The sequence below is a fragment of the Melanerpes formicivorus genome, unplaced genomic scaffold, assembly GCF_026170545.1.
Source record: "Melanerpes formicivorus ecotype bairdi unplaced genomic scaffold, bMelFor1.0.p_v2 SCAF_73, whole genome shotgun sequence".
Taxonomy (NCBI): domain Eukaryota; kingdom Metazoa; phylum Chordata; class Aves; order Piciformes; family Picidae; genus Melanerpes; species Melanerpes formicivorus.
In genome coordinates, this window is record NW_027142425.1 from 1765054 (window position 1) to 1792716 (window position 27663).

Sequence of the window (27663 nt, forward strand, 5' to 3'; positions counted from 1 at the left end):
TGCCCGCGCGGAGTCACCGGGGGCCAGAGACCAGGGAGCGAGTTATGTAAGTGCGGCCGCGGCGGTGCCCGCTGGGAGCTGTAGTCATGCCAGTGCACTGCCTGCCACGCTCACCCTTGGGCGACTCGTCCCGCCCTCCCCCCGCTCTGCCGCGGGGCACGCTGGGTACTGTAGTCCACGGGCCGGGCCAAACCGCCTGCTGCCTTCCCGCCGGGACTACCGTTCCCGGCGTGCTCCGCGCGCGCACGCGCAGGGCGCGGCGTTGGTCCCTGGTAAACAGAGCGGCGCGGCGGTGGTGGCGGGGCCCGGGTCTCACAAAGGGGTCGATGCGTGGCGACAGAGCGGCTTAGACCTAGCGGCGGCTCTACGGCGAGTGCCTATGGCGGAGGCGGGCTGTTCCGCCGCCGCCACGGCGACGCCAGACATCGACCCCGACTTCGAGCCGCAGAGCCGGCCGCGCTCCTGCACCTGGCCGCTGCCGCGGCCTGAGCTGCCGGCGGAGACTGGCAGCGCGGCGGGCGCGGCGGAGGAGGGTGCGGGCGGCGCGCCGGTGGGGCCCGGGCGGGCCGAGGGGGCGCGGGCGAGCGGCGCGGCGGCGCGAAAGGGCGGATCTCGGCGCAACGCCTGGGGCAACCAGTCCTACGCTGAGCTCATCAGCCAGGCCATCGAGAGCGCCCCCGAGAAGCGGCTTACGCTGGCGCAGATCTACGAGTGGATGGTCCGCTCCGTCCCCTACTTCAAGGACAAGGGCGACAGCAACAGCTCCGCCGGCTGGAAGGTGCGCGGCGGGTGTGGGCCTGGGGAGGGACGGGCTTGGCCTTCGGCGGGGCGCCCGCAGCGTGCCGGGGCCGGGGCGGGTTGTGCGGCCGGGGAGAAGCGGCTGCCTGAGGCGCCGTAGCGCTCCCTGCTGCCGAGCCGATGCTGTCGCTTGCCCCGGGCAGCCGCACGCCCCGTCGCGCAGCTCCGTGCTCACCTGTAGCAACTCGTCTCTAGCCAAGCTCAGCGCACTCGACGTTGGTGCCAGCGCATAATTCTCACGCAGCAGCCTGGCAGCCGGGGGGTCGGCTCTGCCGGGAGCTGCTTTGGTGGCACGAATCTGCCCGCCCGCGAGTGTGAAATGGGGTCTGAGCAGACCCAGCCCACGCTCCAGCTCTGTGCAGCTGGAGCGGAGAGGAGTGAGCTTCTCTCGGTGGGTGGTCATGGTATTATTGCCCTTTGTGGATGCTGCTGGTACATTTTTTGTGCTTGGAAGGTTTTCCAGGGAAGAAGTGAGAGTCAGTTAAAAGGTTCTAGCTGAACAGCTGTGCATCAGTTAAAGGGTTTTTAAATATGAGGCTGTGGCTGTCACTTGACTGTGCTAAAGCTCAGCGTAAATAACTGTCACATAGCAGACATTCTTGGCTTTCAAGAGGCTCTCTTTAAACGGAGTGCTCTGTCCAGGAGCAGTGCCAGTGCTGTGGCTGTGCAGGGACTGGGGACATCTGCTGGAGTTCAGAAAAGGGAAAGCAAAGTCTCAAGTCTGTCTTCTCTCGTCTTGGAAATAAGCACGTGTGAAGCTTTTAAAGAGAAGAGCTGAACTCTGTTTCCATTCTCAGCAGGTGGCAGCTTGGTGCTCCTTTCTTTTGAGTCGGACGGAGCCAAACAATGAGAAGGGGAGATGTGGCTTGCAAAATAGCCTCTCAGGCTGTCCTAATAGATTGCAGTGGATGCCATGGTGGCTGTAGCCTGGAGTTGCACTGGACGCCCTTCTGCTTGCAGCCTGCCTCTCCCTTTGTGGCGCTGGTGAGCGGCTCTGCCGTGCTGCAGCTCTGCAGGAGCTTGAGCCAGGGAGGCTTAGGGCTTCTGTGGCTCCAGCTGTGCGTTCCCCTGCCTGCCTGAGCACTAAGTCAGCACAGAAAGTTAATCTGGAAAGGAGAAAAGACTAAATCCCCGACTGGTGTGCTCTGCAGGGTTGGCTCGCAGCTGGGGCAGGCTTCCGAAGCGCAGCCGCCTGGTGCCACGAGGGCAAGTGTTTGCTTGAGAGGGGAGGAACGTGGTGAGAGGGACGCAGCTGGCACAGCTCAGGCTGGCACAGGCCGGGACAAAACTTCTCACCTTTCCTGTTTATTTGGCTCCCTGACAGTTCCTGGAGAGTGCACAAGGTTTGACTAAAACTGGCTTGACTTTTCCACCCACCCACAGTCCCCTGCTCATGCAGGTTGAATCCTCCTTATAAAGATCTGATTTGGGACAGTGCTTGGGTGCATTTCCTTTCTTTTCAGAAGATTTGGATCAGATGATCTGGATGTGAGAAGGAAGTTCTTCCCCATGAGAGTGGTGAAACCCTGGAATGGGTTGTCCAGGGAGGTGGTCGAGGCCCCAGCCCTGGAGGTGTTTAAGCCCAGGCTGGACGAGGCTCTGCCCAGGCTGATGTAGTGTGGGCTGTCCCTGCCCATGGCAGGGGGGGTTGGAACTAGATGATCCTTGTGGTCCCTTCCAACCCTGACTGATACTATGATACACTGGAGGGCAATTTTTTGCTTCCACAGGCTGGGTGTGCTGTGCAGGTCCTGCTGCTGCTGTGTGGAGCCATGTTAATTTGTCAGGCAGCACTTGGGACTGGTGCATTTTCCCTTCAGGAAGGTGTCTGTGTCTGGCAGCAGGGCCCCAGACTTTAGAGTTCAGTGTGGCTTCTGAGGTGCATTCCCAGGTATCTCATGGGGAAGGTGGAATATAGTGAAGTGTCCTGCTGGACTGGGTGCTGGAGTAGGTGGGCTTCTGGCTTGTTGTTTTGTTCCATTCATTCCTGTGTAACAGGGCTGGCAGTCTTTGGCTTTGCTCTGTGCTTTAACATATTGAGCTTGCACAAAGGCAGAGATGAGAGTTTGTGCAGGTGCAAGGATACAAGGGGAGAGGTCCCTGCTTCAGACACTGTTGCTGTAGCTGGTTTTGGTTTGGTTGGTTTTCTTATCTGTGACTTTTCAATGTGAGATTCATTTGTAGTTTTTCACCCTGGGAATGAACTAACTCAGGCCTGGCTTTAGTAGAGGAAGGGAACAGATAATTCTGGCTAGAAAAGATGGAGGAGAGCAGAATGCCAGCAGCTGTGGTGGGAGTCAGCCTGTCTTATGCTGAGCACAGTTTTAAACCCTGGGCTTTAGCCAGCAGGCAGATAACCATGACAGAAACACAGCTGAAACTGTTTAAATGCCAGGGGAAATTCTCCTAAACCCCAAGTTTTTAACGACTATTGCCAAAGTCTGGGCTGCTGTGCAGGGGGTATGTGGTTCATCTTAGGTGCCTGTGGGGAGGCAAAGCCTGCTGCCATATTCCCTCTGCTGTGTTTTAAACCCTGCTCACTCTCAAATCCTGTTGGCAGAGCGTGCCCTGTCCTGTGTGACCACAGAGCTCTGACTTCTGGTCTTGCTTTATGTTAACCTGCAGAGATTTCCAAGAGGTTTTGCAGTCCACTGCGTCAAGGTGCATTAGATGAGGGCAGGTTAGACACTGATAGTTTCAACCCTGTGGAATCAACCAAATCAGTTCAGTTTGGGTTTGTGGCTTTGGCCTGATGGATGTGTGTGTTGTGCTTAAAACAGAGTAAACAAAAGATGCCTCCTTGGCTGAGGAATGGACCTCCTTGGGGTTTTGTTTTGGAGCTGTGAAACTCTACCACCCCCACCCCCCCTCCAACCCCCAGGTTTTAAAGTAGTGCTTGAGTTGTTTTAACTGTATTGATTTCTCAGTTTTGAACTGTGTTGAGTTTGGATGAAGGAAATGGATGTGGAGCTGCTGCTAAATGCTGATGTAGCATTTTGATGCCTGTTAAGAGTATGTACTGCAGCTCCCAGAGTTACAGAATCATAGAATGGTCTGGGTTGGAAGGGACCTCCACAGCTCATCCAGTCCAGCCCTCCTGCAGTCAGCAGGGACATCCTCCCCTAGATCAGGTTGCCCAGAGCCCTATCCAGCCTCCAGGGATGGGTCCTCAACCACCTCCCTGGGCAGCCTGTTGCAGTGTTCCAGCAGTTGTGGTGTTCTTGTGTTGCTTGGGCAGAACCATGCTGATGTGTGCTAGTTCTAACAGGGAACTTCAAATGGGAGATGAAAAGAAACTCATCTTGTGGAACTTCTTTAAAAGTGCACTTGAGTTGCTGTGAACCACATCAGCTCCTTCAGAGCTTGCTAATTCCTGCCCAGCTGCCATCCTCCACTGTACAATTGGGGGAAGCAGAGCTGTTAGGCTGCCAGGGTGTAACCTGAATTCTGGAAGAATATGTTTTCCAAGAAGGTGGTGTTTGTTGTTCTGGAACCACTTCAGGTGCTCTGTAAGGGAGTGATTTGCTGGCTGCACAGCCTGCCCTTTTCCTGCAGTAATTCAGCTGAAGTTAAGAATTAACCAACCCTGAAGGCAGAAGTCTCCTTGCTGGGCTGCTTTGTAATCATAGAGTCATAGAACGGTTTGGGTTGGAAGGGACCTCCAAAGCTCATCCAGCCCAAGTCCCTGCAGGCAGCAGGGACATCCTCCACTGGAGCAGGTTGCCCACAGCCCTGTCCAGCCTCACCTGGAATATCTCCAGGGTTGGAGCCTCAACCACCTCCCTGGGCAGCCTGCTGCAGTGTTCCTGCAGCCTCCTGCTGCAGGACTCGTTCCTCACATCCAATCTCCATCTGCTCTGCTTTCATTTCAAACCATTGCCCCTGGGGCTGTTCCTGCAGGCTTTTGGGAACAGCTCCTCTGCAGCCTTCTTGTAACCCCTTTCAGGTACTGGAAGGCTACTCTAAGGTCTGCCTGGAGCCTTCTCTTCTCGAGGCTGAACACCCCCCAGCTCCCTCAGCCTGTCCTCATAGTAGAGGTGCTTAATCCTCCCCTGGGTGCTCTACAAGCTACTCTGTGGATAAGAGGATAATTCCTTCTGGCTTTGAGATTACTTGGGGAAGGAAGGTGTTGAGGGTTTTGAGTACAGCAGAAGTGCATCAAGCCCACTGAAGCAGCTTGCTCTGGTTGTTGCATTTCTTGCAGCTGTGAGTGTGAGCAGGTTTGGCACAGCAATGTTCAGCACTGGTGGTCTTCAGGGAAGCATGGTTTGTGTTTTCCCAAAGCTGTTGTCTGTGTAAGAGCAGAGTGAATTTTAAGCCCATCCTTTTCACCCTTCACTGAATCCAAAGCCAGACATTTCCTATGCATGCATCAAAGAAAGAATGAAGGATGCTGCAGCGTTGCACTGGTTGCAGGAGGCAGACAGCACAGCTCTGTGCTCACTTGGGTTCAGAGGTGTAACTATGCACACGTGTGCACCAGCTCAAGTGGCTGAAGCATTCTGCTGGTCTGAAACAGGTGGTGTCATCCAGCTGGCAGCTCATCTAGCTCTTCATCTGTGTTACAGTGGGCAGCATTTGGCTTTGAACCCCTTCCCTGCTGGTCTGAGGTGCACATTGCTCATTAGCTGATCTTAACTGTTGACCAGGTGGGTTGGGAGATCTGGCTGAGGCCTCTCAGATGCTTCCTTGCATGTACCTTGCAATTCAGTTTATGGTGATAGTGACTTCACATGGCACTTTGGGGCATGCCTTAATGGCCATGGTGGTCTTGGGTTGATGGTTGGACTCAGTGGTCTTAGAGGTCTTTTCCAGCTGAGACAGCTCTGTGACTCACTGGCTTACGGTGCTGTAGTGCTGGCTCTGAAGGGTCCCTGGCCTCTCAAAGAGCTGAGGATGTCTGACCTCCTGGCACAGAGTGCACAGAGCTCCTCAGCTTGGAGCTGCTCACCATGAGGGCCTCTGGAGCTCCTCACTGGAAGAGCAACAGGCCAGCATACAAAGGCAGGCTATCCTCTTCTAAGTGTTTGTGCTGTGCTGCAGCTGGTAGGTGCTGCCACCTTATCCTGACACCTTGCCAACAGATCCCAGCTCAGTGGATCCAATATTACAGGAGTGCTTCTGCTGGGAAAGTTGATCAGTGTGCTGCTTGCTCTTCTCCCAGCTTGTGCTCTTTGTCCCTGCAGTCAGACCTACACCAAAGCAGTGGTCTGTTCCTGAAGTAGTTAGCTTTAGCTGTCTGCTTGCATCCAGCTGGGCTGTGCTGGAGTCTGCCTGGTCCTTGAAGGTTCTTTGGCTCAGATTTGAGAATTGTGGCTTCTTAACATGGGCAGGCAAGGGCCCAATCGCTGTCAGGAGAGGTCTATTGGTGAAATTAAAGCAGCCCTTTATCTGGAAAGGCACCTCTGGTGGGAACACTTTACTCAGGGCTCCTTTGCTTTTAGGACATTCAAGATATTTCCCTGTATTTGCTCACTGAGGCACGACTGACTTGATGCCATAAAGCAAAAGGAAATACAAACCTGCATCTTAACAAGGTATAACTCTGCCTGACCTTCAGCCTGCTGCAGGTTTGTGCATGGGGAGGTTCAGTCTGGACCTCTCTCTGCTGCACAAAGCCATCAACCTCAGTCTGTGAAGAAAGAAGGCTACTTTCTGTTGCCTGTACTGGCAAAGCCCATAGTGATTGCTCTAAGTTCATGTGTGGAGTTCTGCAATTCCCTGCTAGATCTTCTCACACTGAAAATGTAAGAACCTCAGAATGCTAGGGGTTGGAAGGGACCTCCAGATCATCCAGTCCAAACCCTCTGCCAAAGCAGGGTCACCCAGAGCAGGTCAGCCAGGAACACATCCAGGCAGGTTTAGAATCTCTCCAGAGGAGACTCCACAACTTCTCTGGGCAGCCTGCTCCAGGGCTTTGTGACCCTCAAAGTCAAAATGTTTCTCCTGATGTTGAGGTGGTTCCTGTTGCTCCTTCTCTTAGGATTGTGCATTCTAAATCAGGCTGGAACAGTGATGTCATTGCTGCCAGAGTTGGTGCTTTCTAAGTCCAGCTAACCTTTAGTGGTGGTGTGGGTGCTGCTGTCTCTAACGTTGGGATTCTTCTGGTGTCTTAAAAGTTGCTGCCCTGCAAGGGGAGAGAGGTCTGACTGTTGGGACCCAGAGTAGCTGGAGGCTGCTGGACTCCTGCCATTGCCTGGTATGTATTTGTGTGGTGTTAGGCATCTGCTCAGCCCCAGCTGCTGACAACCTGTCTGGGCTTCCTTAAATCAAGTGAGAAGAGAGTGAACAGAAGCTGAGCAGGGGCTGTCTAGAGGCTGCAGTGAAGAGTCCAGCACGGAGACTTGAGCAGCACAGGTGGCTTTTGTCCATTGGTCTTTCTTTTAACAGAGTCTCTTGCCTTTTAATCCTACCAGTCCTTAAATGGTCTGGTCTGGATGAGGGCCTGGAGGGGAGGGAGGAAAGCAGCTGAGCATGGCAGGATGTTGTGGACAGGAGAATGGTGAAGTGCTGGGTGTGGAAAATGAGGCTGCTGGTGGTGTGTAGGAAGAGGGTGATGGTGCCAGTGTGGGGTCACCAGGTGTCCTGTTTTGCAGGTGGAATACAACTTGCTGATGTGGGGTCAGCCATGGTGAGGGCCCACCAACACCATGGACACTTAGCAGTTGTTAGGGTGACACCAGCAGCCTCTTCTCCTGCACAAGCTATCAGGCCTTCAACAAGTGCTCAACTGATTTTTGTCTGGTTTGAAGCCTTACAGAGTGTAGCTGACCCCTCAAGAGCCAGGGAGAGTTTGCCTTTTGGCAGAAATCCATCTGCCCCACGCAGTGCAGGTCCAATTACCTGAAGATTTTGCTGCCAGTTTATGCTGGAAAGCTGCTTTGCTGAAACCCTTCCTTGCAGCATGGCTTCATTTTCCAGCCAGTCTTCAGAGCAGGCTGCTCCTGGCCTGCTGAAGGGACTTGTTCCAACAGGTTTCCTCTGCTCTATCTGTATCTAATTGTTGTGTGTGCCTCCCTGGCTTGGTAAGCCTGTAAGTTGCCCTGCTCTTTGCTCTTTAGAGAGCTAGAATTTTCTTCTGGGATCCTACTGGAAGTTTGCAGAAAGGGAAATGTCCTGCTAAGATGCAGCTCCCCAGCTGCTGAGCCCAGAGGCTGTGCCTTCTGGAAGCCCTGCTGGGGAGAAGTTGCAGCTCCCTGGCTCTGCAGCAGTTGTTTACTTGCTGGAGTGTAACTTTGCAGAATCTCTGCAGTGAAGGCATTTTGCTGAAGCCTTTGGAGCCAAGTGGGCAGGGTGAGTGCTGAGACAGGCACTGACAAATGCAGCAGGTGGGTGTCCTTCCCTGCAGCCTCCCGGGAGTGCCATGGCAAATCATAATGCAGCCTGAGCCCAGGCCTGGCTCTGGAACGTGCTCTCAGCTGCTCTGACCATGTTCTTTGTATGCCTCCCAGACAGGCAGAATCATGCAGGGGCAGCTGCAGACACTCTGCCTTGCCATTCCCCCACACCTCCCCCTCTATTTTTTTTGTTGTCACTCATTCTTGAGAGAGACTTCTTGTTCAGGAATCTGCTGCCTCTCTGCTTTGCAGCAGAAACTTGGCTTTTCTTGGGAGAGTGGCCCTGGCATTAGGGAGCAGTTCTGGTGCTCACAGCATAAGAAGGGTGTGGAACTGCTGCAGAGGAGGCCACCAAGATGATCAGAGGTCTGGAGAACCTCCCCTGTGGGCACAGGCTGAGAGAATTTGGGCTGTTCAGCCTGGAGAAGAGAAGGCTCCAAGGAGACCTTAAAAGCAGCCTTCCAGTCCCTGAAAGGGTTCCAGGAGAGCTGGGGAGGGACTTTGGACAAGGGCTGGGAGTGACAGGACGAGGGACAGTGGCTTTGAGCTGGGAGAGGGGAGATTGAGACTGGACATGAGGAAGAAATTGTTGAGAGTGAGGGTGGGGAGACTCTGGCACAGGTTGCCCAGGGAGGCTGTGGATGCCTCCTGCCTGGAGGTGTTGAAGGCCAGGCTGGACGAGGCCTTGAGCAGCCTGTGCTGGTGGGAGGTGTCCCTGCCCATGGCAGGGGCTTGGAACTGGATGAGCTTTAAAGTCCCTTCCAACCCAACCCATTCTGTGAGGCTATGAATGTGCAGGCAGATGAGGGCAAGCACAGCATTTTCAAAGCCTCTTTCCTGCCTTTCAGCATAGCTTGTGCTTGGCCACAAGCTCTCTGCTAGTGCAGGTCTTGCACTGCTGCTGCATGGCTGAGCTTGTCACAGGAGGGTGAGTTGAAGCTTGGTTTTAGTGTGAGGAACCCTGAGGACTGGACAAACCATCCTGAATGTTGTGACCTGGTCCGAGTGAAACTTCAGGTTTGTGTTTGATAGCCTTGGCCTTACCCACAAACCTGTTAGTCCCCTGGAGAGGCTGCCACTGTCCTCTCTGGGACCCATTGGTGCTTTTCCATAGTCTCTCGTTGTGTATGGCAGTTGTCCATGAGCTTGGCCAGGTGGGACCTCTGGTTGTGCTGCCAGCTCCAGTGGCTAATTCCCCATCTGGAGACCTGGCAGTGCTGGGCACTGATGCTGCTGCAGGGGCAGGCCTGGTATGATGACAAGAAGTGTTCTGTCCTTTAAGTATCACAGGATCACCAAGGCTGGAAGAGACCTCAAAGATTGAGTCCAGCCTGTCACCACAGACCTCATGACTAGACCATGGCACCAAGTGCCACATCCAATCCCCTCTTGAACACCTCCAGGGATGGGGACTCCACCACCTCCCTGGGCAGCACATTCCAATGGCGAACGACTCGCTCAGTGAAGAACTTTCTTCACCTCCAGCCTAAACTTCCCCTGGCACAGCTTGAGACTGTGTCCTCTTGTTCTGGTGCTGCTTGCCTGGGAGAAGAGCCCAACCCCCACCTGGCTACAACCTCCCTTCAGGGAGTTGGAGAGAGCAATGAGGTCTCCCCTGAGCCTCCTCTTCTCCAGGCTAAGCAACCCCAGCTCCCTCAGCCTCTCCTCACAGGGCTGTGCTCCAGACCCCTCCCCAGCCTTGTTGCCCTTCTCTGGACACCTTCAAGTCTCTCAATGTCCTTCTTAAACTGAGGGGCCCAGAACTCAAGACTCAAGGTGTGGCCTAACCAGTGCAGTGTACAGGGGCAGGATGAGCTCCCTGCTCCTGCTGGCCACACTGTTCCTGATGCAGGCCAGGATGTCATTGGCCTTCTTGGCCCCCTGGGCACACTGCTGGCTCATGTTCAGCTGCTGTCCACCAGTCCCCCCAGGTCCCTCTGCCTGGCTGCTCTCAGCCACTCTGACCCCAGCCTGTAGCACTGCCTGGGGTTGCTGTGGCCAAAGTGCAGCACCCAGCAGTAGGCCTGGGAGGCTTTATCAGAGGGGATCAATCCATGCTGTGGTAACTGAGCTTTAGGAAATGGTTTGTGTGTGCTGCTGGCCATGGCTCTGTGGCTGGTCTGTGGATCCTAGCTGGTGCACAGAGTGATTGGGACCCCGTGGGTGGCCACAATAAATGTCTCTAGCCAAACTTTTTGTCATAGTATCTATCATGTCAGAATGACTTTGTCTGAGTGTGGTTTACAGCCTCATCTGTGATGGTTTAGACACAGGTTGGCACTTTTCTCACTGGTATATTTAACACACAGTCATAAGAACCTCTGTGAGATACCTGAATAAACATCAGTGACTGCCCCTAACTAGGTGTTGAAGAGGTCTCTAGGGATTTGAAGGCTTCCTACTCTGCCTCTTCCTTCAGGTCATACTTCCTTATGACCAGAGGTATTGCAGAGCCAAGACCTGTTGTGTACTGCAGGTGTACAGACCAGCTGGGATCTCCAACACTGATTGAATAGAATCAACCAGGTTGGAAAAGACCTTTGGGATCTTCAAGTCCAACCTCTCACCCAGCACCATCTGATCAACTAAACCATGGCACCAAGGGCCTCATCCAGGCTCTTCTTAAACACCTCCAGGAATGGTGACCACCACCTCCCTGGGCAGCACATTCCCATGGCCAATCTCTCTTGCTGGGAAGAATTTCTTCCTCATCTCCAGCCTGAACCTCCCCTGGCACAGCTTGAGACTGTGTCCTCTTGTTCTGGTGCTGGGTGCCTGGGAGAAGAGATATTTTGGTTTGATCTGTTTTGGAATGACCTCCTTGGAGGACGTCTATTCCTCACAGATGAAACTAAAACGGTCACAAGAGACCAACCCCCACCTGACTACAACCTCCCTTCAGGGAGCTGGAGAGAGCAAAAAGGTCTCCCCTGAGCCTCTTCTCCAGACTAAAAGAATGATGAAGCTGAGCATCCAAAAAGTTCCTGTCATCTGTGTGTGCCTGGCTTGAGCTGCCTGACACAGAGAGTGGAAATAATGTCAGGGTTGCCTAGGTGACTGAACTCTTGTTTTCTTCCTTAGTTTTCAGTGCCTGCCCCCCCTCCCCCGCCAGTGAGGCAGTTCACAAAACGGGCAGAGATAAAAGAATCAGGAAAAGTACTTTTTGAGGAAGGACAGGACTGCTTCTCGGGTAGGTTAGCCCTCTGGAACAGCTGTGGAGAGCCAGATGCTTGTCAGGGAGGGCTGCAGATGAGGAGGGAGGGAGTGGTTTCTACAGCTCTTGCCTCTTTCCTCGTGTGGTGCCAGCTCTCTGAAGGCTTCAGCTACTCAAAATGCTGGGGGCCCTGCAGTGTGCCTGTGCTGCCACAGGAATGGAAACCTGCCTGTAGCCATGCAGGAGAGAAACCCAGGATCTAGTTAGTTGTGGAATGTTGAAGTCCTGAAGTTCCTTTTTGGAGGTAGGAGGTAGGGCCTCACTGTGTGTGAGGCTGCAGGGCCCTTCCCGTAGGGCTGGCTGTCATCCCCAGCTCACACACCACTGTCCAGCGAAGGGTTAGTGACAGCCTGGTGCTTCCTGCTGCTCCAGCACTACCCAGCACAAGGTGCAGGGTTCTTCAGCACTGCTTCCAGCAGCCTTCAGCAGCCAGGGTGCCAGTTGAACCCTTTGCTTGAAACTGGAAGGAAAAGAAAGGTTATTTGAAGAAGATGCCTGGCAGGAGGTGTGTGTGGCTGTTAGCAAGAGCGGCTCAAGTGGTGCAGCTCTGTAGGAGTACTGACTTGTGTTCCATCAGCTCCTGGCTCTGCAGTAACCCTCAGGATGCTCTCAAGTAAGAACTTGTGTATCCTGAGCACAAGCAGCTAATCCTCCCCAAGTCCCCAGCAGTCAGAGGTTAACATGAGAGCTACTGCTGCACGATTCCCACACCGCCTTCCCTCTCCATGAAAACTTCCCGCCCTGCCTGCACTGTTCACCTCCATCTGCCCTGCTCTAGGATAGTGCTTTTGATGAGATGGCCAAAGCTGGCATGGTGAGAACTTGTCCAAGAGGAAAAGGGTGGGGAGAGGGAAAGCAGCAGGCAGGAAAGAACTGTGCTCAGAGGTGATAGGGAAGGGTGACAAGAGCACGGTTAGCTGTTCAGAATGAAGGGAGCCTGTGTGGGAGCTGCAGGCTGCCTTTTAATTTGTGTGAAAAAGGTGCTGCTTTTCAGCTGCTGTCATGCTGCCAGTGCAGCAGCTTTTACTGAGGGGTAATTTGGCCATCTGAACAAATTAAATGCAGCCATCAAACAGATGCATGACACAGGCCTCAAGGAGAGGTGGTGGAGGAGCTGCTCAAACAATGAGATTATTGCTTGCTGATTCTGAAATGCCAGAGAGTTTATCAGTGGCAGGATGCATATTCAGTAACACATCTGTTAGCTTGCAGTTTGCAGCTAGACCAAAAGGGAGTTGGGAGAAGCAAGGAATCTGTGCTGTGCCAGAGGGAAAGGTGGAAGAGGCTCAAAATGCCACCCACTGTGTGCTGCACAGCTTACCTCACCGGGAGCACAGTGGGAAGTGGGCTGCAGAGGGAGGCTGCAGGCTCCAGCATTGCTTCTCTGCCCTGCTGAGACCACACCTGCAATGCTGTGTCCAGTTCTGGGCTCCTCAGTTCAAGAGAGACAGAGACCTGCTGGGGAGGGTCCAATGAAGAGCTCTGAGGGTGACTGGGGGACTGGAACATCTCTGCTGTGAAGAAAGGCTGAGAGCCCTGGGGCTGTTTAGTCTGGAGAGGAGAAGGCTGAGAGGGCTCTGATCAGTGTCTGAGGGGTGGGTGTCAGGATGAAGGGGCCAGGCCCTCTTCTGTGGTGCCCAGTGATGGGACAATGAACAATGTCCAGGAGGTTCCACCTCAATGTGAGAAGAAAATCCTTTACTGTGAGGGTGCTGGAGCCCTGGAGCCAGCTTCCCAGAGAAGTTGTGGAGTCTCTTTCTCTGAAGATACTCAAAACCCACCTGGCTGTGTTCCTGTGTGACCTGCTCTAGGTGACCCTGCTCTGATAGGGCCCTTCCAAAGCCTAATAGTCTGTGATTCTGTGACTCTTGTTCCACACAGCATCTCTCTTGTTTCTCCTGTTTGGGGGTGAGGATGGTAAAGGGCATGTTGAATTAAAAGTGTTTTGCCACTTCTCTTCACCCAGTTTGATTCACTGCTGTGCTCAAACTCTTCTGAAAGCTGGCTGTATGAAAATGAAGAGCTTCAGCCAGGGTTCTGCTGGCTGGTGGGGTTGGCAGAAGGGTGGAAGCAGCAGCAGCTCCAATTCAGTGGAGCTCATGTTGAAGCTGCAAGCTCTGTCTGGGCTCTGTGGTGTGCTCAGTCTTCTGCAGATTCCATGGGGTCTTGGAAAGCTCTTTTGTGTTGGTGTTTTGCTACCTGTCAGCTGCTAGTTGTCATGGTGGTTTCACCCTTGGTGCTGCAGTGAGACGTGGCAGTGCTTGCTGGAGCTGTAAAGCGTGTCCAAGCAGAAAGAGCAGGTTGTCTGGGTGGGTCTTTGTTAGAACTTCCCTTGCTGGATGCTGTTGGAATGCATTTGTGCTTGTGAGGTTTCTAGGTGGGGGTGGGTGGGTGTCAACCATCAGCTCCTAACTTCTTGCTGGTTTGGGTTTTTTTCCAGAACTCTATTAGACATAACCTGTCCCTGCACAGCAAGTTTATTAAAGTCCATAATGAAGCCACAGGGAAGAGCTCTTGGTGGATGCTCAATCCTGAGGGCGGTAAAAGTGGAAAAGCACCGAGGAGGAGAGCTGCCTCCATGGACAACAGCAGCAAGCTGGCGAAGGTCAGGGGGAAAGCATCCAAAAAGAAGCCTCCTCTGCAGGCTGCTCCAGAATCCACCGCTGACAGTCCTGGCTCCCAGTTTCCCAAGTGGCCTGGGAGCCCATCCTCGAGGAGCAATGAGGACTCTGAGGTGTGGAACACCTTCCGGCCCCGCACCAGCTCCAACGCCAGCACCATCAGTGCCAGGCTCTCCCCTATCCTCACCGAGCAGGACGACCTCCGCGACGAGGAGCTGCTTCCTTCCCTGGTCTACTCCAGCGCCTCCAGCAATGTCCCGCCGACCGTGAGTGAGGAGCTGGAGCTCATTGATGGGCTAAATTTGATGTCTTCCAGCTCATCTGTGTTGTCCCCCCAGCAGTCTGCCTCGGGTGCTCAGCTCCAGAGAGATTCCAGCTTCTCCTTGCGGCGCCCGGGCGCAGCCGGCCAGGGCGCTCCTTTTGGCAACTCCCTCTTTAACCCTGTCGATATCTCGCTGCAGAGCCCTGTCAGCCATTTCTCAGCGCCTCAGACCTTGGAGGCTCTCCTGACCCCCGGCTCTCCGCCCCCAAGGGATGTTATGATGACTCAGGTGGATCCGGTTCTCCCGCAGACGGGCAGCAGGATGAGCAGCCGAACTCTGCTGCTCCTGGGCGGGCAAACCACCCAGAGCAAGCTGAGCTCGGGCAGCCCGCGAGGAAAGCCTGCGGAGCAGCAGGCAGAACCAGTCGGTGCCGGCGTTCTGCCATCAGCACTTCCCATAGTGACATCTCCTCAGAACGCTGCCAGCATCACCACTTTGAAGGCTCCAGTTTCTGCAGCGGCTGCCCAGTCCGTCCAGCTGGGCAGCCCTCTGCTTCTTTCTTCTGCTAGCCCTGCGCCCTTGGGGTTGAACCAGGACAGGCTCCCCATTGACCTGGACATTGACATGTACATGGAGAACCTTGAATGTGATATGGATTACATAATCAACAGTGAACTCATGGATGGAGAAGGACTGGACTTTAACTTTGAACCCATTCTGTCTACTCCCAGCTATCCCAGCACCTCGCAGGCCTCCAACCATACCTGGGTACCAAGTTAACTTCAGGAGCACAAAAAGGTGAGTGTAGGTCTGTCAAATGCTACAGCCCTGTCTCGGGGTTCCTCTACCCAACTCTGCAGCAGTTTAAAGGTCCCTCTTTGGAGCCCTGTCTGGGGTTCCTCTACCCAGCTCTGCAACAGTTTAAAGGTCCCTCTTTGGAGCCCTGTCTGGGGTTCCTCTACCCAGCTCTGCAGCAGTTAAAGGTCCCTCTTTGGAGCCCTGTCTGGGGTTCCTCTACCCAGCTCTGCAGCAGTTTAAAGGTCCCTCTTTGGAGCCCTGTCTGGGGTTCCTCTACCCAGCTCTGCAGCAGTTTAAAGGTCCCTCTTTGGAGCCCTGTCTAGGGTTCCTCTACCCAGCTCTGCAGCAGTTTAAAGGTCCCTCTTTGGAGCCCTGTCTGGGGTTCCTCTACCCAGCTCTGCAGCAGTTTAAAGGTCCCTCTTTGGAGCCCTGTCTAGGGTTCCTCTACCCAGCTCTGCAGCAGTTTAAAGGTCCCTCTTTGGAGCTGCAGGTGCTCTTTGAGTCAAATGCTTCTGGGAGAGCCATGTTCCTTTAGAGGAGAAGGTGTTTAAAGGGAAGCAGATTTAACTCACAGGTAGTAAACCTGAACAAAACTCACACTGCATCTCACCACCATGCATGTTGGTCTCTGCCATGCAGTGCCTGTAGCTCTGAACTGAGATGCATGTGCTGGTTCCATACACAAAGATATGGTCCTGTAGACACAGAACAGCTGAGCCCAGCCATGCACAGGCTGGGTGTCTGCCCCAGTTACTGTTACCCTTGCAGGGGGGTACAGTTGCAGAGCTTGTCTGTGCCCTGTGTGGAGCAGCACACAGTCAATGCCAGTTTTCAGCCTTTCCCTTATGTCCCCAAGGTTGGGTCAGCTGGTTCATCAGCATGAGCTCCCCAGCTGCTTAGGTACCCATTAGTGGAGTGGAGAGCAGGAGACTGCAGTGTGAGTGGAGGTAGAAGGAGGAAGGATGTGCTGCTCCTGTCCCATGCACAGCAAAGCTGCCTCTTCAGTGAGCTTCCATAGGTGCACCAAAATGCCAAGAGTCCCTGGCAAACAGCAGCCATGAGAACAAGAGTTAAGGATGCCCTCCTCTCAGAAGCTCTTTAAGGGGGCAGCTGAAGAGTTAGAGAAATGGAACTGAAGTTATACTTGATCCTTGGAGCTCAGCTAGCTAAGAGGAAATGGATAGTGATGGACTGGAGCACAGGTTGGACATTGCTTGGGAAGTGCAAGCCTTGCCAAGAGTGTTTCTTGGTTAGGAGGGGCTTGGTAGTGCTGCAAATCCAAGCCCTGCCAGCTGGGCAGGCAGAAGTGCAAACTGCAGATGCTGCTTCAGTCTCAGGAAGCCCCTGAGCTGCCAAATGATGGAGACTGAGTGAAATCAGCAAACTTAATGCTCCTTCCTAGGCACCTGAGTAACCTGGGGATAGGTTGGACTTGGTGACCTCTGGAGCCCTATTTCAGCCTAGATTTTTCTGGTGCCTTCTGCTGCTGTTCATGCTGGAGAGCAGATACTGAGTTAAATGTTTCTTCTGCACTGCCCCAGTCCAGCCATGCTAGGCAAGGGTCTTGGATCCAGACATTGAAGTGCTGTGAGCCAGTGGTGCTTAAGCTCTGTGGCAGACTGAAGTCCACTGCACAGGGACTTCTGAAACACAAATTTAACTCTCTTGCTCCAAGTTGCTCCTCTGCCTAGGATTTCATTTATTAGTCATGTTCTTGTGTCTGTGCTTAACAGATCTCTTCACTGGGCAGAGAGAGGCTCAGTCCAGCTTTGCTGGTTTGTTATGGGGATTGTTAACTCTGCTCTTGGTGAATTACTGAGTGGATGTCTTAAATTTAGTATCCTGCTGGGTTTTGACCTGCTGGAGCAAGTCCAGAGGAGGCCACCAGGATGATCAGAGGGCTGGAGAACCTCTGCTATGGCGACAGACTGAGAAATCTAGGGCTGTTCAGCCTGGAGAGGACAAGGCTCCAGGAAGACCTTAGAGCAGGGATTTCAATACCTGCAGGGGAGCTGCAGGCAGCTGGGGAGGGACTGTTCAGAAGGGGCTGTGGGGATAGGACAAGGGACAATGGTTTGAAAGTGGAGCAGGGCAGAGGTAGGTTGGCCATCAGGAGGAAGTTCTGCACAGGGAGGGTGGTGAGACACTGGCACAGGCTGCCCAGGGAGGTGCTTGAGGCTCCATCCCTGGAGCCATCCAAGCTCAGCCTGGCTGTGTCCCTGTGCAGCCTGCTCTGGCTGGAGGTGTCCCTGCTGCCTGCAGGGGTTGGACAAGATGCCTTTGCAGGGTATCTTCCAACTTGGTGTGTTCTGTGAATCCCAGCTTCAGGTGGAATATGGAAACTCATTTCTGATTTCAAGGATTCTGAGTTCAGCATCCATCATCTGTGGCCTTTGGAGCCTCCCCACTGGGTGCTCTTATGACTGTGTTGGGTTTATTGCTTTGCTTTTCCATGCCATGCCAGGGCAGCCCACTGTGCCTGGGGAGTGTGTGCTTGGGGTGGTGTGTTTCACAGGGGTGTTTTCAAAAGGCATGCAAGCTGTGCTACAGCCCTGGGGGCACTCACTGCCTGCACAGACAAGACCTCTGTCTGCACAATATCAGGCAGTGTAAAGCAGACAAGCTGAGGGAGTGTTGATCAGAGGGTAGGATCTGGTACTAGTGTGGATGTGCTTACAAGGGGGAACATAAACTCTTACAGCTGTGGTTATGTTCTTGTTCCACGTGGTTATTCCATACCCAGCATGTCAGTGGCTAAATCCAAACAGAAGATCCAGCTGTGGGTAAAAGTCCTGGATTTGCTTTATTGCCATGTGTGAAGTTGAAAAGGTGCTTTCCAGTGAGTTTGGGGGTGACACCAAGCAGGTTGGTGTGGTTGACAGGCTGAAGGGAAGGGATCCATCCAGAGGGACCTGGACAGGCTGCAGAGCTGGGCCTGAATCAGCCTCATGAAGTTCCACAAGGCCAAGTGCAAGGTCCTGCACCTGGAGCAGGCCAGTCCCAAGCACTAATCCAGGCTGAGTGAGAAGTGGCTCCAAAGCAGCCTGGAGGAGAAGGCCTTGGGGGGTACCAGGTGGTGACAAAGTCCCCAGGAGCCAACACTGGTCCCTGGCAGCCCAGAGCCAGCTGAGTGCTGAGCTGCATCCAGAGCAGGGAGAGCAGCAGCACAGGGAGGGGATTCTGCCCCTCTGCTCTGCTCAGACCCCACCTGCAGCACTGCCTCCAGCTCTGGGGACCCCAGCACAAGGAGGACCTGGAGCTGCTGGAGAGGATCCAGAGGAGGCCACCAAGATGAGCAGAGGGATGGAGAACCTCCTCTGTGGGGCCAGGCTGGGAGAGTTGGGGCTGTTCAGCCTGGAGAAGAGAAGGCTCCAGGGAGACCTCAGAGCAGCCTTCCAGGAGCTGAAGGGCTCCAGGAGAGCTGGGGAGGGACTAGGTGTTTCTGAAGGCAGTAGGAAGAACACAGGATCACAGAATGGTTGGAAGGGACCTCCAAAGCAGGGACATACAGAATACAGAATTAACCAGGTTGGAAAAGACTTTGGAGATCATCAGGTCCAACCTATTACCTATCACCATCTAATCAACTATACCATGGCACCAAGTGCCTCATCCAGGCTCTTCTTAAGCACTTCCAGGGTTGGTGACTCCACCTCCCTGGGCAGCACATTCCCATGGCCAATCTCTCTTGCTGGGAACAATTTCTTCCTAACATCCAGCCTGAACTTCCCCTGGCACAGCTTCAGACTGTGTCCTCTTGTTCTGGTGCTGGGTGCCTGGGAGAAGAGACCAACCCCCACCTGGCTACAACCTCCCTTCAGGGAGTTGGAGAGAGCAAGAAGGTCTCCCCTGAGCCTCCTCTTCTCCAGGCTAAGCAACCCCAGCTCCCTCAGCCTCTCCTCACAGGGCTGTGCCCCAGACCCCTCCCCAGCTTTCTTGCCCTTCTCTGGACACCCTCCAGCATCTCAACATCTTTCCTAACCTGAGGAGCCCAGAACTGGACACAGGACTCAAGGTGTGGCCTCAGCAGTGCTGAGCACAGGGCACAATGACCTCCCTGCTCCTGCTGGCCACACTGTTCCTGATGCAGGCCGGGATGCCCTTGGCCTTCTTGGCCACCTGACATCCTGAACTCAGTCAGGTTGCCCAGAGCCCTGCTGAGCCTCCCCTTGAGTATCTGCAGGGATGGAGCCCCTGTGAATAGACTTGGCTGTACAGTTTGTGCCTCAGCAATGAGTGTGCATCCATCTGCTCTTCTGGTGGACAATAACTGATGGTCTTTAATTGTTCAGTTTGACTCCCTGTAGCTTCATAGCCTGGAGAACTCTTTTTGTCTTGCCCAGCTTGGTCTGGGCTCACACTTTTCTTGCTGTGTTCTCATTCCCTTTGGTCCAAGCACTGGTTTTGTCTACCAGAAGATTAGTGAATAAATCAAAGCTCCATCAGTTTGCAGTGTCCCATAGTGCCTGTTGCTCTGCCTTCAAACAGGAGTTTGCAGTTCCTGTCTCTTTCAGGGCTGCTTCCCTCTTGGGTAGCTTCTTTCCCTTTCCAGAAGTCTGTTTAATGCTCACCATAATTGAATGCAGCTGATGGGATGCTCCACATTTGTCTCACCCTTCTGCCCTCCAAAGTGGGTCATAGACATACGGTGGAGGCTTTACAGCAGTGACTGAAGTCTGCTTAGACCTGTTCCAGGGCTGCTTTGAACAACTTGCAGCAGCTTCCTGGAAGTGTGGCAGAAGACATGAGAAGAATCTTTAAACTTGGGGCAAATGAGACAGAAATATTTAATCCTTTGCAGATGGAGGGAATTGGGGCTGTGCAGCCTGGAGAAGAGAAGGCTCCAGGGAGACCTCAGAGCAGCCTTCCAGCACCTGAAGGGCTCCAGGAGAGCTGGGGAGGGACTTGTGACAAGGGCTGGGAGTGCCGGGCTGAGGAACAATGGCTTTGAGCTGGGAGAGGGGAGACTGAAACTGGAGATGAGGAAGAAGTTCTTGAGAGTGAGGGTGGGGAGACTCAGGCACAGGTTGCCCAGGGAGGCTGTGGCTGCCTCCTGCCTGGAGGTGTTGAAGGCCAGGCTGGATGAGGCCTTGAGCAGCCTGTGCTGGTGGGAGGGGTCCCTGCCCACGGCAGGGGAGTTGGAGCTGGATGGTCTTTGAGGTCCCTTCCAACTCAACCCATTCTGTGAGTGTAGGTGGGTTTGTAGGCAGATGTGGGATTTCCTGGTGGGTGAGCTTGAACAGCTCCCATCTGTGAGCTCTAAAAATGCCTTTCTTTAGGCTTTTCCCTAGCAGTTGATGTTTGTGGTTGCTTAGGGTGCTTAGTGACTTTCTTGTGGCTTGCTGCTTTTCTGCAATGCCTCTGGTGTTAGCCATCATTCCTGGAGCCTCCTTACCTCACAGAGCTTTGTTGGTGCCCTCAGCTTACAGGAGGAGCACTTACTCCTGTCCTTGGCTTGTCTGTGAAGCTTAGAGCTGAGCAGTTGCATCCTCCATTGATCAAGGTCTCTTGTGATCCCTTTGTTCCTTGATGAAAGTTGGTGTCCTTTGAGCAGCAGGAGCTGACTGGTAGCGATGAGCTGCTTGTCCATGCACCCGAGAACCCCCCTGGAGCTGAGATCTAGCTGTTCACTCTGGTTTTCTTTTTCCCAGTGTCCTTCAGGTTTTGAACATTGGGTTCTGACTTCACTTCCCACCCCTGGCAGAGAAAAGAATTGGAGCGTGTTGGATTCGGTTTCCCTGCACACCATGCCTTGGGCAGAAGGGGCTGCCCACCTGAGAAGATGGAGCAACCTGCACCTGGCTGCACCAGACAGGAGGGGATTCAAAATCATCCTGTCCTGTGCCACAGCTCTTCCGACAGACCTGAGCCTCCCTTGGAGCACCTGGGGAGAACGTGGGCTCTGCACAGCCAGAGAGGGGCCCTGGTAAAAGCCTCAGCCAGAAGACTCTCTGCCAGGAAATGGTGCTCTCCCATGGGAAGAGTTGGGTTTCCTGGAGGAATCTTTGTGTGGCTGTCCTCTCTCTGCTGTGGCAGCAAGTCTCTGAGTGCCTCAGACTGGAGGGGGCTTGGCTGCTCTCCCCGGGCCGGCCCTCCGGGGCGAGCGTTTGGCTCCGTTCAGGAAGCAGTTGCGCCTGCGCTCGGCGGCCCGCGGGCTCACAGAGGGACTGGAAGGAGCTTGGTGGAAGACCTGTGTGGGAAGGGTGTGCTGCTTCAGTGTGCCCATCCCCTGAGCACCCAGCTTTGATCTGCAGGGTAGGGGGTGGGGGTGGTGGAGAAGGCTTCCTCTCGCCCCCCTGAGCGGAAGGGGAGGCCGCGGAGTTTTTCACTGTGCCAATGGAGCCCCACTGAATCAGAAGCAGGCTTGGAGGAGTCCCCATGCTCTCCTCAGCACTTTCCCAATACACCAGGCTGCTGTAAAACAAGCACAGGTGCTAATAGCTGTTTCTGGCACAGAAAAATCATCATTTTGGGTTTGTTTCTGATCAATTTTGCTACAGCAGAGAAATGGAGAAGCCTGGGTGTGGCCTTAACAGAGCCCTGGTTGCTTTTCAGAAGGGCATTTTCTATAGAGTAAATATTTTTGTACTAATCTGGGAACTTTCTACAGTGAATTTGAAGCCAATGTTAAGTGTGTCCCCATTAGGTGTGGTAGGCATCTCTCCTGAGGAGGAGGAGGAGGCACCAGTGGCAGACTTCTTCTGCAGAGCTGTGCGAAGGGACAAGAGAATTTGCTGTTGGATAATGTCTGTGATCGAGGAGGGGACAGAGTTTGCAGGTCCCCATGGTTTCCAGCCACCTTCAGAAGAGTTGTACATTATTGTAACCTACCTGTAAAAGTAGCTGCAAATGACATAGAAGCTTTTCTAAACCTTTTAAAATATATATTTTAATGGAAAATGAGATTATTGGATAAAAACAACCCCAAACCAACAAGCACCACCTCTGCTGCATCTGTCCCCTGGATACCACAGAACACTAGGAGATGGGAGGGGACAGGCCTTGAGGCATTTTGGGCCAAGAAGCTGAAAATGTCTTTGGAAAAGGAGGAAGGCCACAGCAGTGGCCCTGGGGAGGGAAGGACTGCGCTGGCCAGGAGAGGTGGCAGGTCCCTGCGTGGTGTGGTGCCACAGCTGCTCAGTCCCTTTCCTGGCCTGGGCACTCCCTTCCAGCCAAGAGTCTGAATGAGGGAATGCTCATCATTAACAGCACACTCCTCAGCTAATCCTTGCAGTAGCTGCTCCATGGGACTGGTGCCCTGGTGCTGAGCTGAGCTGGACTGGACCGTGCCAGGTCTGCTGACGCTCTGGAGAGCCCTTGTGGAGGGCACAGTCAGTTGTGTTTGGTGGCTCACTTCTGGGTTTCCAAAGGCTTTTGCTTTCTTGCTGAGGTTTGGCTAGTGCTGGGAACTTGCAGCCTGTAGGCAGAGCCCTGGGGGTGTGCCTGACATCCTGACCATTCTGTTCTTGAAGGACAGAAGCTAGGAAGCAGGAGTTTAGCTCAGAGCATGTTCCAGTCACCTTTCTGGTGCTTCAGAGGCAGGGCCTGGCAGGTGTGGTGTTCTCATGGTGTTCTCATAGGCTTGGTCTGGCAGAAAGCCTCTGCCATGCTTCTGAGGGTGGCACTGGCTTCTGTGGAGAAGGTTTGGATCATGCAGTGTTATGCACCATGCTGTTTTGCCACCTCCTCTGCTCTGCTTTCTTGACTTTCACTTCATTTGTGTTTGAGTGGAGATACGGAACCGGAGTGGTTGGCCTGGTTGCCTGCACCAAGGAGTCCTCAACAGTCTTCCCTTTGATCTGCTCTGCCATCAGAGTCTTGGAATAGTTTGGTAACCTTTGCCTTGCAGGCTGCCTTCGTGGCAGACCTCATGGTGATATGGTTCAGATTTACCTGTGGTCTTCATGTCTGGCCACAGCTCATTGTAATAAAAAGGCAAACCCTGGACCTCAGTGCAGGCTGGGGGTGATGAGATGGAGAACAGCCCTGCAGAGAAGGACTTGGGGGTGTTGGTGGGAGAGAAGCTGGACAGGAGCTCTGGGGAGACCTCACCAGCAGTGCTGGGTCCACATATGGAGCCCCAGCACAAGAGGGACATGGACCTGGTGGAGAGGGTCCAGAGGAGGCCACCAAAATGATCAGAGGGCTGGAGAACCTCTGCTATGGGGACAGGCTGGGAGAGTTGGGGCTGTTCAGCCTGCAGAAGAGAAGGCTCCAGGGAGACCTCAGAGCTGCATTTCAGTATCTGCAGGGGAGCTGCAGGCATCTGGGGAGGGACTGTTCAGAAGGGGCTGTGGGGATAGGAGGAGAGGCAATGGTTTGAAAGTGGAGCAGGGCAGAGGTAGGTTGGCCATCAGGAGGAAGCTCTGCACAGGGAGGGTGGTGAGACACTGGCACAGGCTGCCCAGGGAGGTGCTTGAGGCTCCATCCCTGGAGCCATCCAAGCTCAGCCTGGCTATGGCCCTGTACAGCCTGCCCTAGCTGGAGCTGTCCCTGCTGCCTGCAGGGGGTTGGACAAGATGCCCTTGGAGTTTCCCTTCCAATGCAATCTGAAGCTGTGATCCCAGGTCTTGCTGACTGATGTCTGCACAGCTCACTGCAGTTAGTTCATTCCACAACTGGGCAGATCCCCTACCCACAAACACCCCATGGCATCTGCCACACAGCCAGCCCTCCTGGGCTGCAGCCTGTGGCTCTGGGATGTGTGGTGTTTGGCAGATGCCACCTTTCAGCTTGGACCCCAAGGGGAAATGAATCGCACGCCCTGAGCAAGCTGTCTGGCTGCCAGTGCCCCGCAGCCATGCCCGAGCAACAGGACAGCAGCCTGGGCACATTGTGTGGGAATCCTGCGCCATCCCTCATGGAGACAGAGCCCAAAGCCCTGGGAAGGACAGTGCTGGTTACCCAGTGCTCCAGACCTGCAGATCCACGGTGAGCTGCTGCTGGCTGGGCTGGGCTGTGTGGCAGAAGTGCTGTCTTCGGCCTGCCCCAAGCTGTGCACTAGGCGTGACAGCACTGGGGCCCTGGCCTGACGTCTGGCTGCAGGGAGCCTGGCCCTGAGCACTGGGTGATGGTCATCTGGCACAGATCAGCCTGTTCAGCTGAAGGAGCCCAGGTGCTCAGGCTCCTTGTGGTTGGTGCCTTCCAGTGAGAGCTCCTAAGAGCAGAGCTCACACTGTCCTTTATGAAGGAACAGGGCACTGACCTGAGGCTTTGCTGGCTTTTTTCCCCCATACTCTCAGGCCAGGCTTTGGGGAATCTCCTGTCCTGAGGGCAGCAATGGAGGCAGAAACAGCTCTGGCTGGAGTGCAGTGTGTTTAACCTCTCTGTTTTGGGGCAGCCCATGCAGGTGCTCTGTCTCCTCAATACAGCAGACCTGCAGTGGTTGAAAAGGCCCAAACCCTGCTGGTGCTGAGGGTGGTGTTCAGAAGATTAACAGTGCTCTGGGAGTACTCAGTGAAGCATTGGTGCAGAGCTGCAGGCCCAGGCAGGCAGCTTGGCTTCTCTCTGGATGTGCAGCAAAGGTAGCTTGGATCATGGAGGCAGAGGGCAGGGTGCACAGTCTGGGAGTTCTTCAGCCCCTCCTCAGATAACTTCCTTTGCCTAAATCTAGAGCTTTGCTCCTCTGGGATATCTCCTGATAGGACACCAGAGACTTTTAAAGTTCCTCAGCTGCTGCTTGCTGCAAGGCTGTGCCTGGCAGGGGGTTGCTTTTGTATCCTTGCCCAAAGTGTTTGCTACTGCCTGCTGCTGGATTCAGGAGAGTGTCTTGCATCAGCACTGCAGCCCCCCAGCGGTTTTTGCTGTAATGAAGGCTTGGGCTGGGATTTTGAGCTGCTTAGGGAGGGAAGGGGCCAGTAAGGTGGAGTGATGCTTCTAGGTAAGTGGCTGAGGGGAGTGGGCAGGGCAGCCTTGGCACAAAGTTTCCTCATCCCCTGAGGACTGCAGCCAGCCTGTGGCAGTGTGAAGCCCCCATGCGGCCCTGTGCTGCCAAGGGTTTGGGTAACCAGGCCCTCGGATCCCAGCAGGAGGCAGACTCACTGCTTCTACTTGCACCTGAGTTCAGCAAATTGCTGGAGCCTTCTCTTTTGTAGCTTCAGCATAATTTACACTACTCCCAGCTTCCTGTGAGAGCCTGCAGCCCTTAATTGTCCTCCTTGGAGTGTTAAAAACATGTCATCCCCTTCCCTGCACTGCTTTAGAAGGAGGAGCTGAATCACCCTGGGAAGCAAGAGCACCGAAGGCAGTGAGAGCGTTCCGGAGCCTGGGAATGCAGAGTGAGGTTCCTGCTGGAAGCAGGTAGCACTAATCAGCTTTTCCAAAGGAAATGCCCAGAAGGCTTTTATATAGATCATAATTTGTTACTTTTCTCACTTTGTTGTTTATTTATAGTCACAGTCAAATGCTTCAGGGCTGGCCCTGCTCCAGGAAGCTGAGTTTGATGCCACAGGTCAGAGTGCCGTGGGAGTGGGGTCCTGGACTGTCACCAAATCGAGTGCAAGTTTGGACCCACTGTCAGAAACCCTGCCACAAATCAATCAGCTCTGGGACATGAGCACAAACAAGGATAGCTTTGGGTTTGTCTCAGTGGCATGAGCAGGATGTCCTAATTAATGTGGGGAAAACAAGAGGTGACTCCTGAGGCCTGAAAGATCTGACCCTGTGAAAGCCGAGTAGCTCATGGGAGCCCTGCTCCACAGCTGCTCTCCTTCACCAGAGGAAACCCCTCTGCAGTGGGCTTTGTCTCTCCCACACCCTGATGTGTTCGTAGTCAAGGGACAGCAGTCTCTGTTGGAATCCAAACTGCATCTGACAGTGGTGTCAAGCAGGGAGAAGAGGCTGCAGGAGCCGCTGGTGGTGCATCTGTGGCGCTCTGGCTAAGGCAGTGTTCTGGGGTGTGCTAGAAGGCTATGTTCACAGCTGGGGCTGTGGTGCTCCCCAGGGTGTCGAGAGGTGTGGCTGCATGGAAGATAGGTCACTTCTGACAGGAGCCTTCCTCACGAGGCAGTGGGGGTGGGGCTGTGGGATGATGCTCCCAGCACAGCAGTCTCCAGCTGGTGCCATCCAGCAAGGGTTTCTGCATTGCTAGCACAGACGTTTGCTGCACACAGGGCAGGCACCACTAGCTGACACTTTCCAGCCCATGCCCTCTGCAGGCTTTCACCCATTTCTCACATGTTTTTACAGAATAAATCAATGCTTTTGCTGGCTCTGTAGCAGTGTAACTTCTGAACCATTGCAGGCTCTTTGTTACCATCTGTGCTAGCAAGACTGTAGAATGTACTAGGCTAGGGGGGAATGTTTGACAAATAAAAACCTGTAATCCTCTGCTCTGTGTCTCATGAGGTTTGTTCTGCTTCTCCAGGGAGGACTTCATTTTTTTTCCCCCTTGGTTTCTTTCCTCTGCCCTGTTAGCTTAGGCCAGAGGTGGAAGAGTCACACTGTGGGAGCCCAGAGAGCCTCCAGTGTGCTGTGCAGTGTGTAGAGCCACTCATTACAACACCGTGGCAGTCTGTGGGGACCCAAGCCCTAAAAGTGACCCTGGGGACTCTTCGCTTCAGCAGGACTAGTCTGGAGTTGTCCTAACCCCTTCCTTGTCCTTCTAGAGCAGAGTGCTGAGGATGACAACATTCATTTTACACAGCTACATTCAAACAGTGAGTGTCAGCAGCTCTAGGAACAGAGAGGTAGATTTGCTGCTGCTCTCTTCTTTCAGCCGTCCTATCCATGAGAGGTGTGGACAGTTAGGACACACAGGTTACTACAGCTGGGAAGCATTTGTGATGTTAGAAGATAGTTCCTTGGAGCTGCCCTTCTAAAACAGACATGAATGTCAGAGTGGAACCTGGGCCTGTTCAGAGGTGTGTGGCTGAGCAAGAGCCCTTTGTGGGCAGGAGAAGGCTTCAGCCAGGTACCATAAGGCAAGGAGGAACAGAGATACCTCTGAGCCAGTGGAGCAGTGTGAGGAATGTGGAGCCCTTGAATCAAACAGATTGTCCTTCCAGCTGCTCTGCCTGCCTGGGATGGGGCTGGAGAACATGCCCTGGGTGTGCTCTCTGCACTCCATGCTCAGGAGAGGTCTTAGGGAGGATGAGGCTGGCTCACAGCCTGTCAGGGTGCTTTGGAGTGGAAGCAGGTGAGGAGATGAGAGGAAAACAGGGGAAGGAGTGAAGAGCACAAATGGCACTGGCCTGGTTAGGCACAGCAAGGCAGGGGTGCTTTAAAAACTGCTGAGGAGGAAATGTCACTCCTTGAATTGCAGTTTGTGGGCAGGCAAAAAACTTGCATTGGGTATTTGATAGTCACTAAGAGCTGTGCAGAATGCCACTGAGAAATGAGGTTCCCCAAGGGCAAGGTCCTGCACCTGGGTCAGGGCAACCCTCAACATCAGTCCAGGCTGGGGGGTGATGAGATTGAGAGCAGCCCTGCAGAGAAAGACTTAGGGGTGCTGGGGGGGGAGAAGCTGGACAGGAGCCAGCAATGGGCACTGGCAGCACAGGAGGCCAAGGGCAGCCTGGGCTGCATCCAAAGCAGTGTGGCCAGAGCTGGAGAGAGGGATCCTGCCCCTCTGCTCTGCTCTGGGGAGACCTCACCTGCAGGGCTGTGGCCAGCTGTGGGAAAACAGGAAAGAT

The 27663-nt window shown here is 54.0% G+C and overlaps 1 protein-coding gene across 1 annotated transcript; it reads left to right on the top strand.

The window, feature by feature from the left end:
* The first annotated feature begins 242 nt into the window (after positions 1-242).
* Positions 243-26360, top strand: FOXO4 (forkhead box O4). Its single transcript, XM_068163599.1, has 3 exons — positions 243-778; positions 13790-15031; positions 20683-26360. The coding sequence occupies exons 1-2, from the start codon at positions 380-382 to the stop codon at positions 15011-15013; spliced, it is 1623 nt and encodes a 540-aa protein (XP_068019700.1). The 5' UTR covers positions 243-379; the 3' UTR covers positions 15014-15031; positions 20683-26360.
* Positions 26361-27663: the final 1303 nt, after the last annotated feature.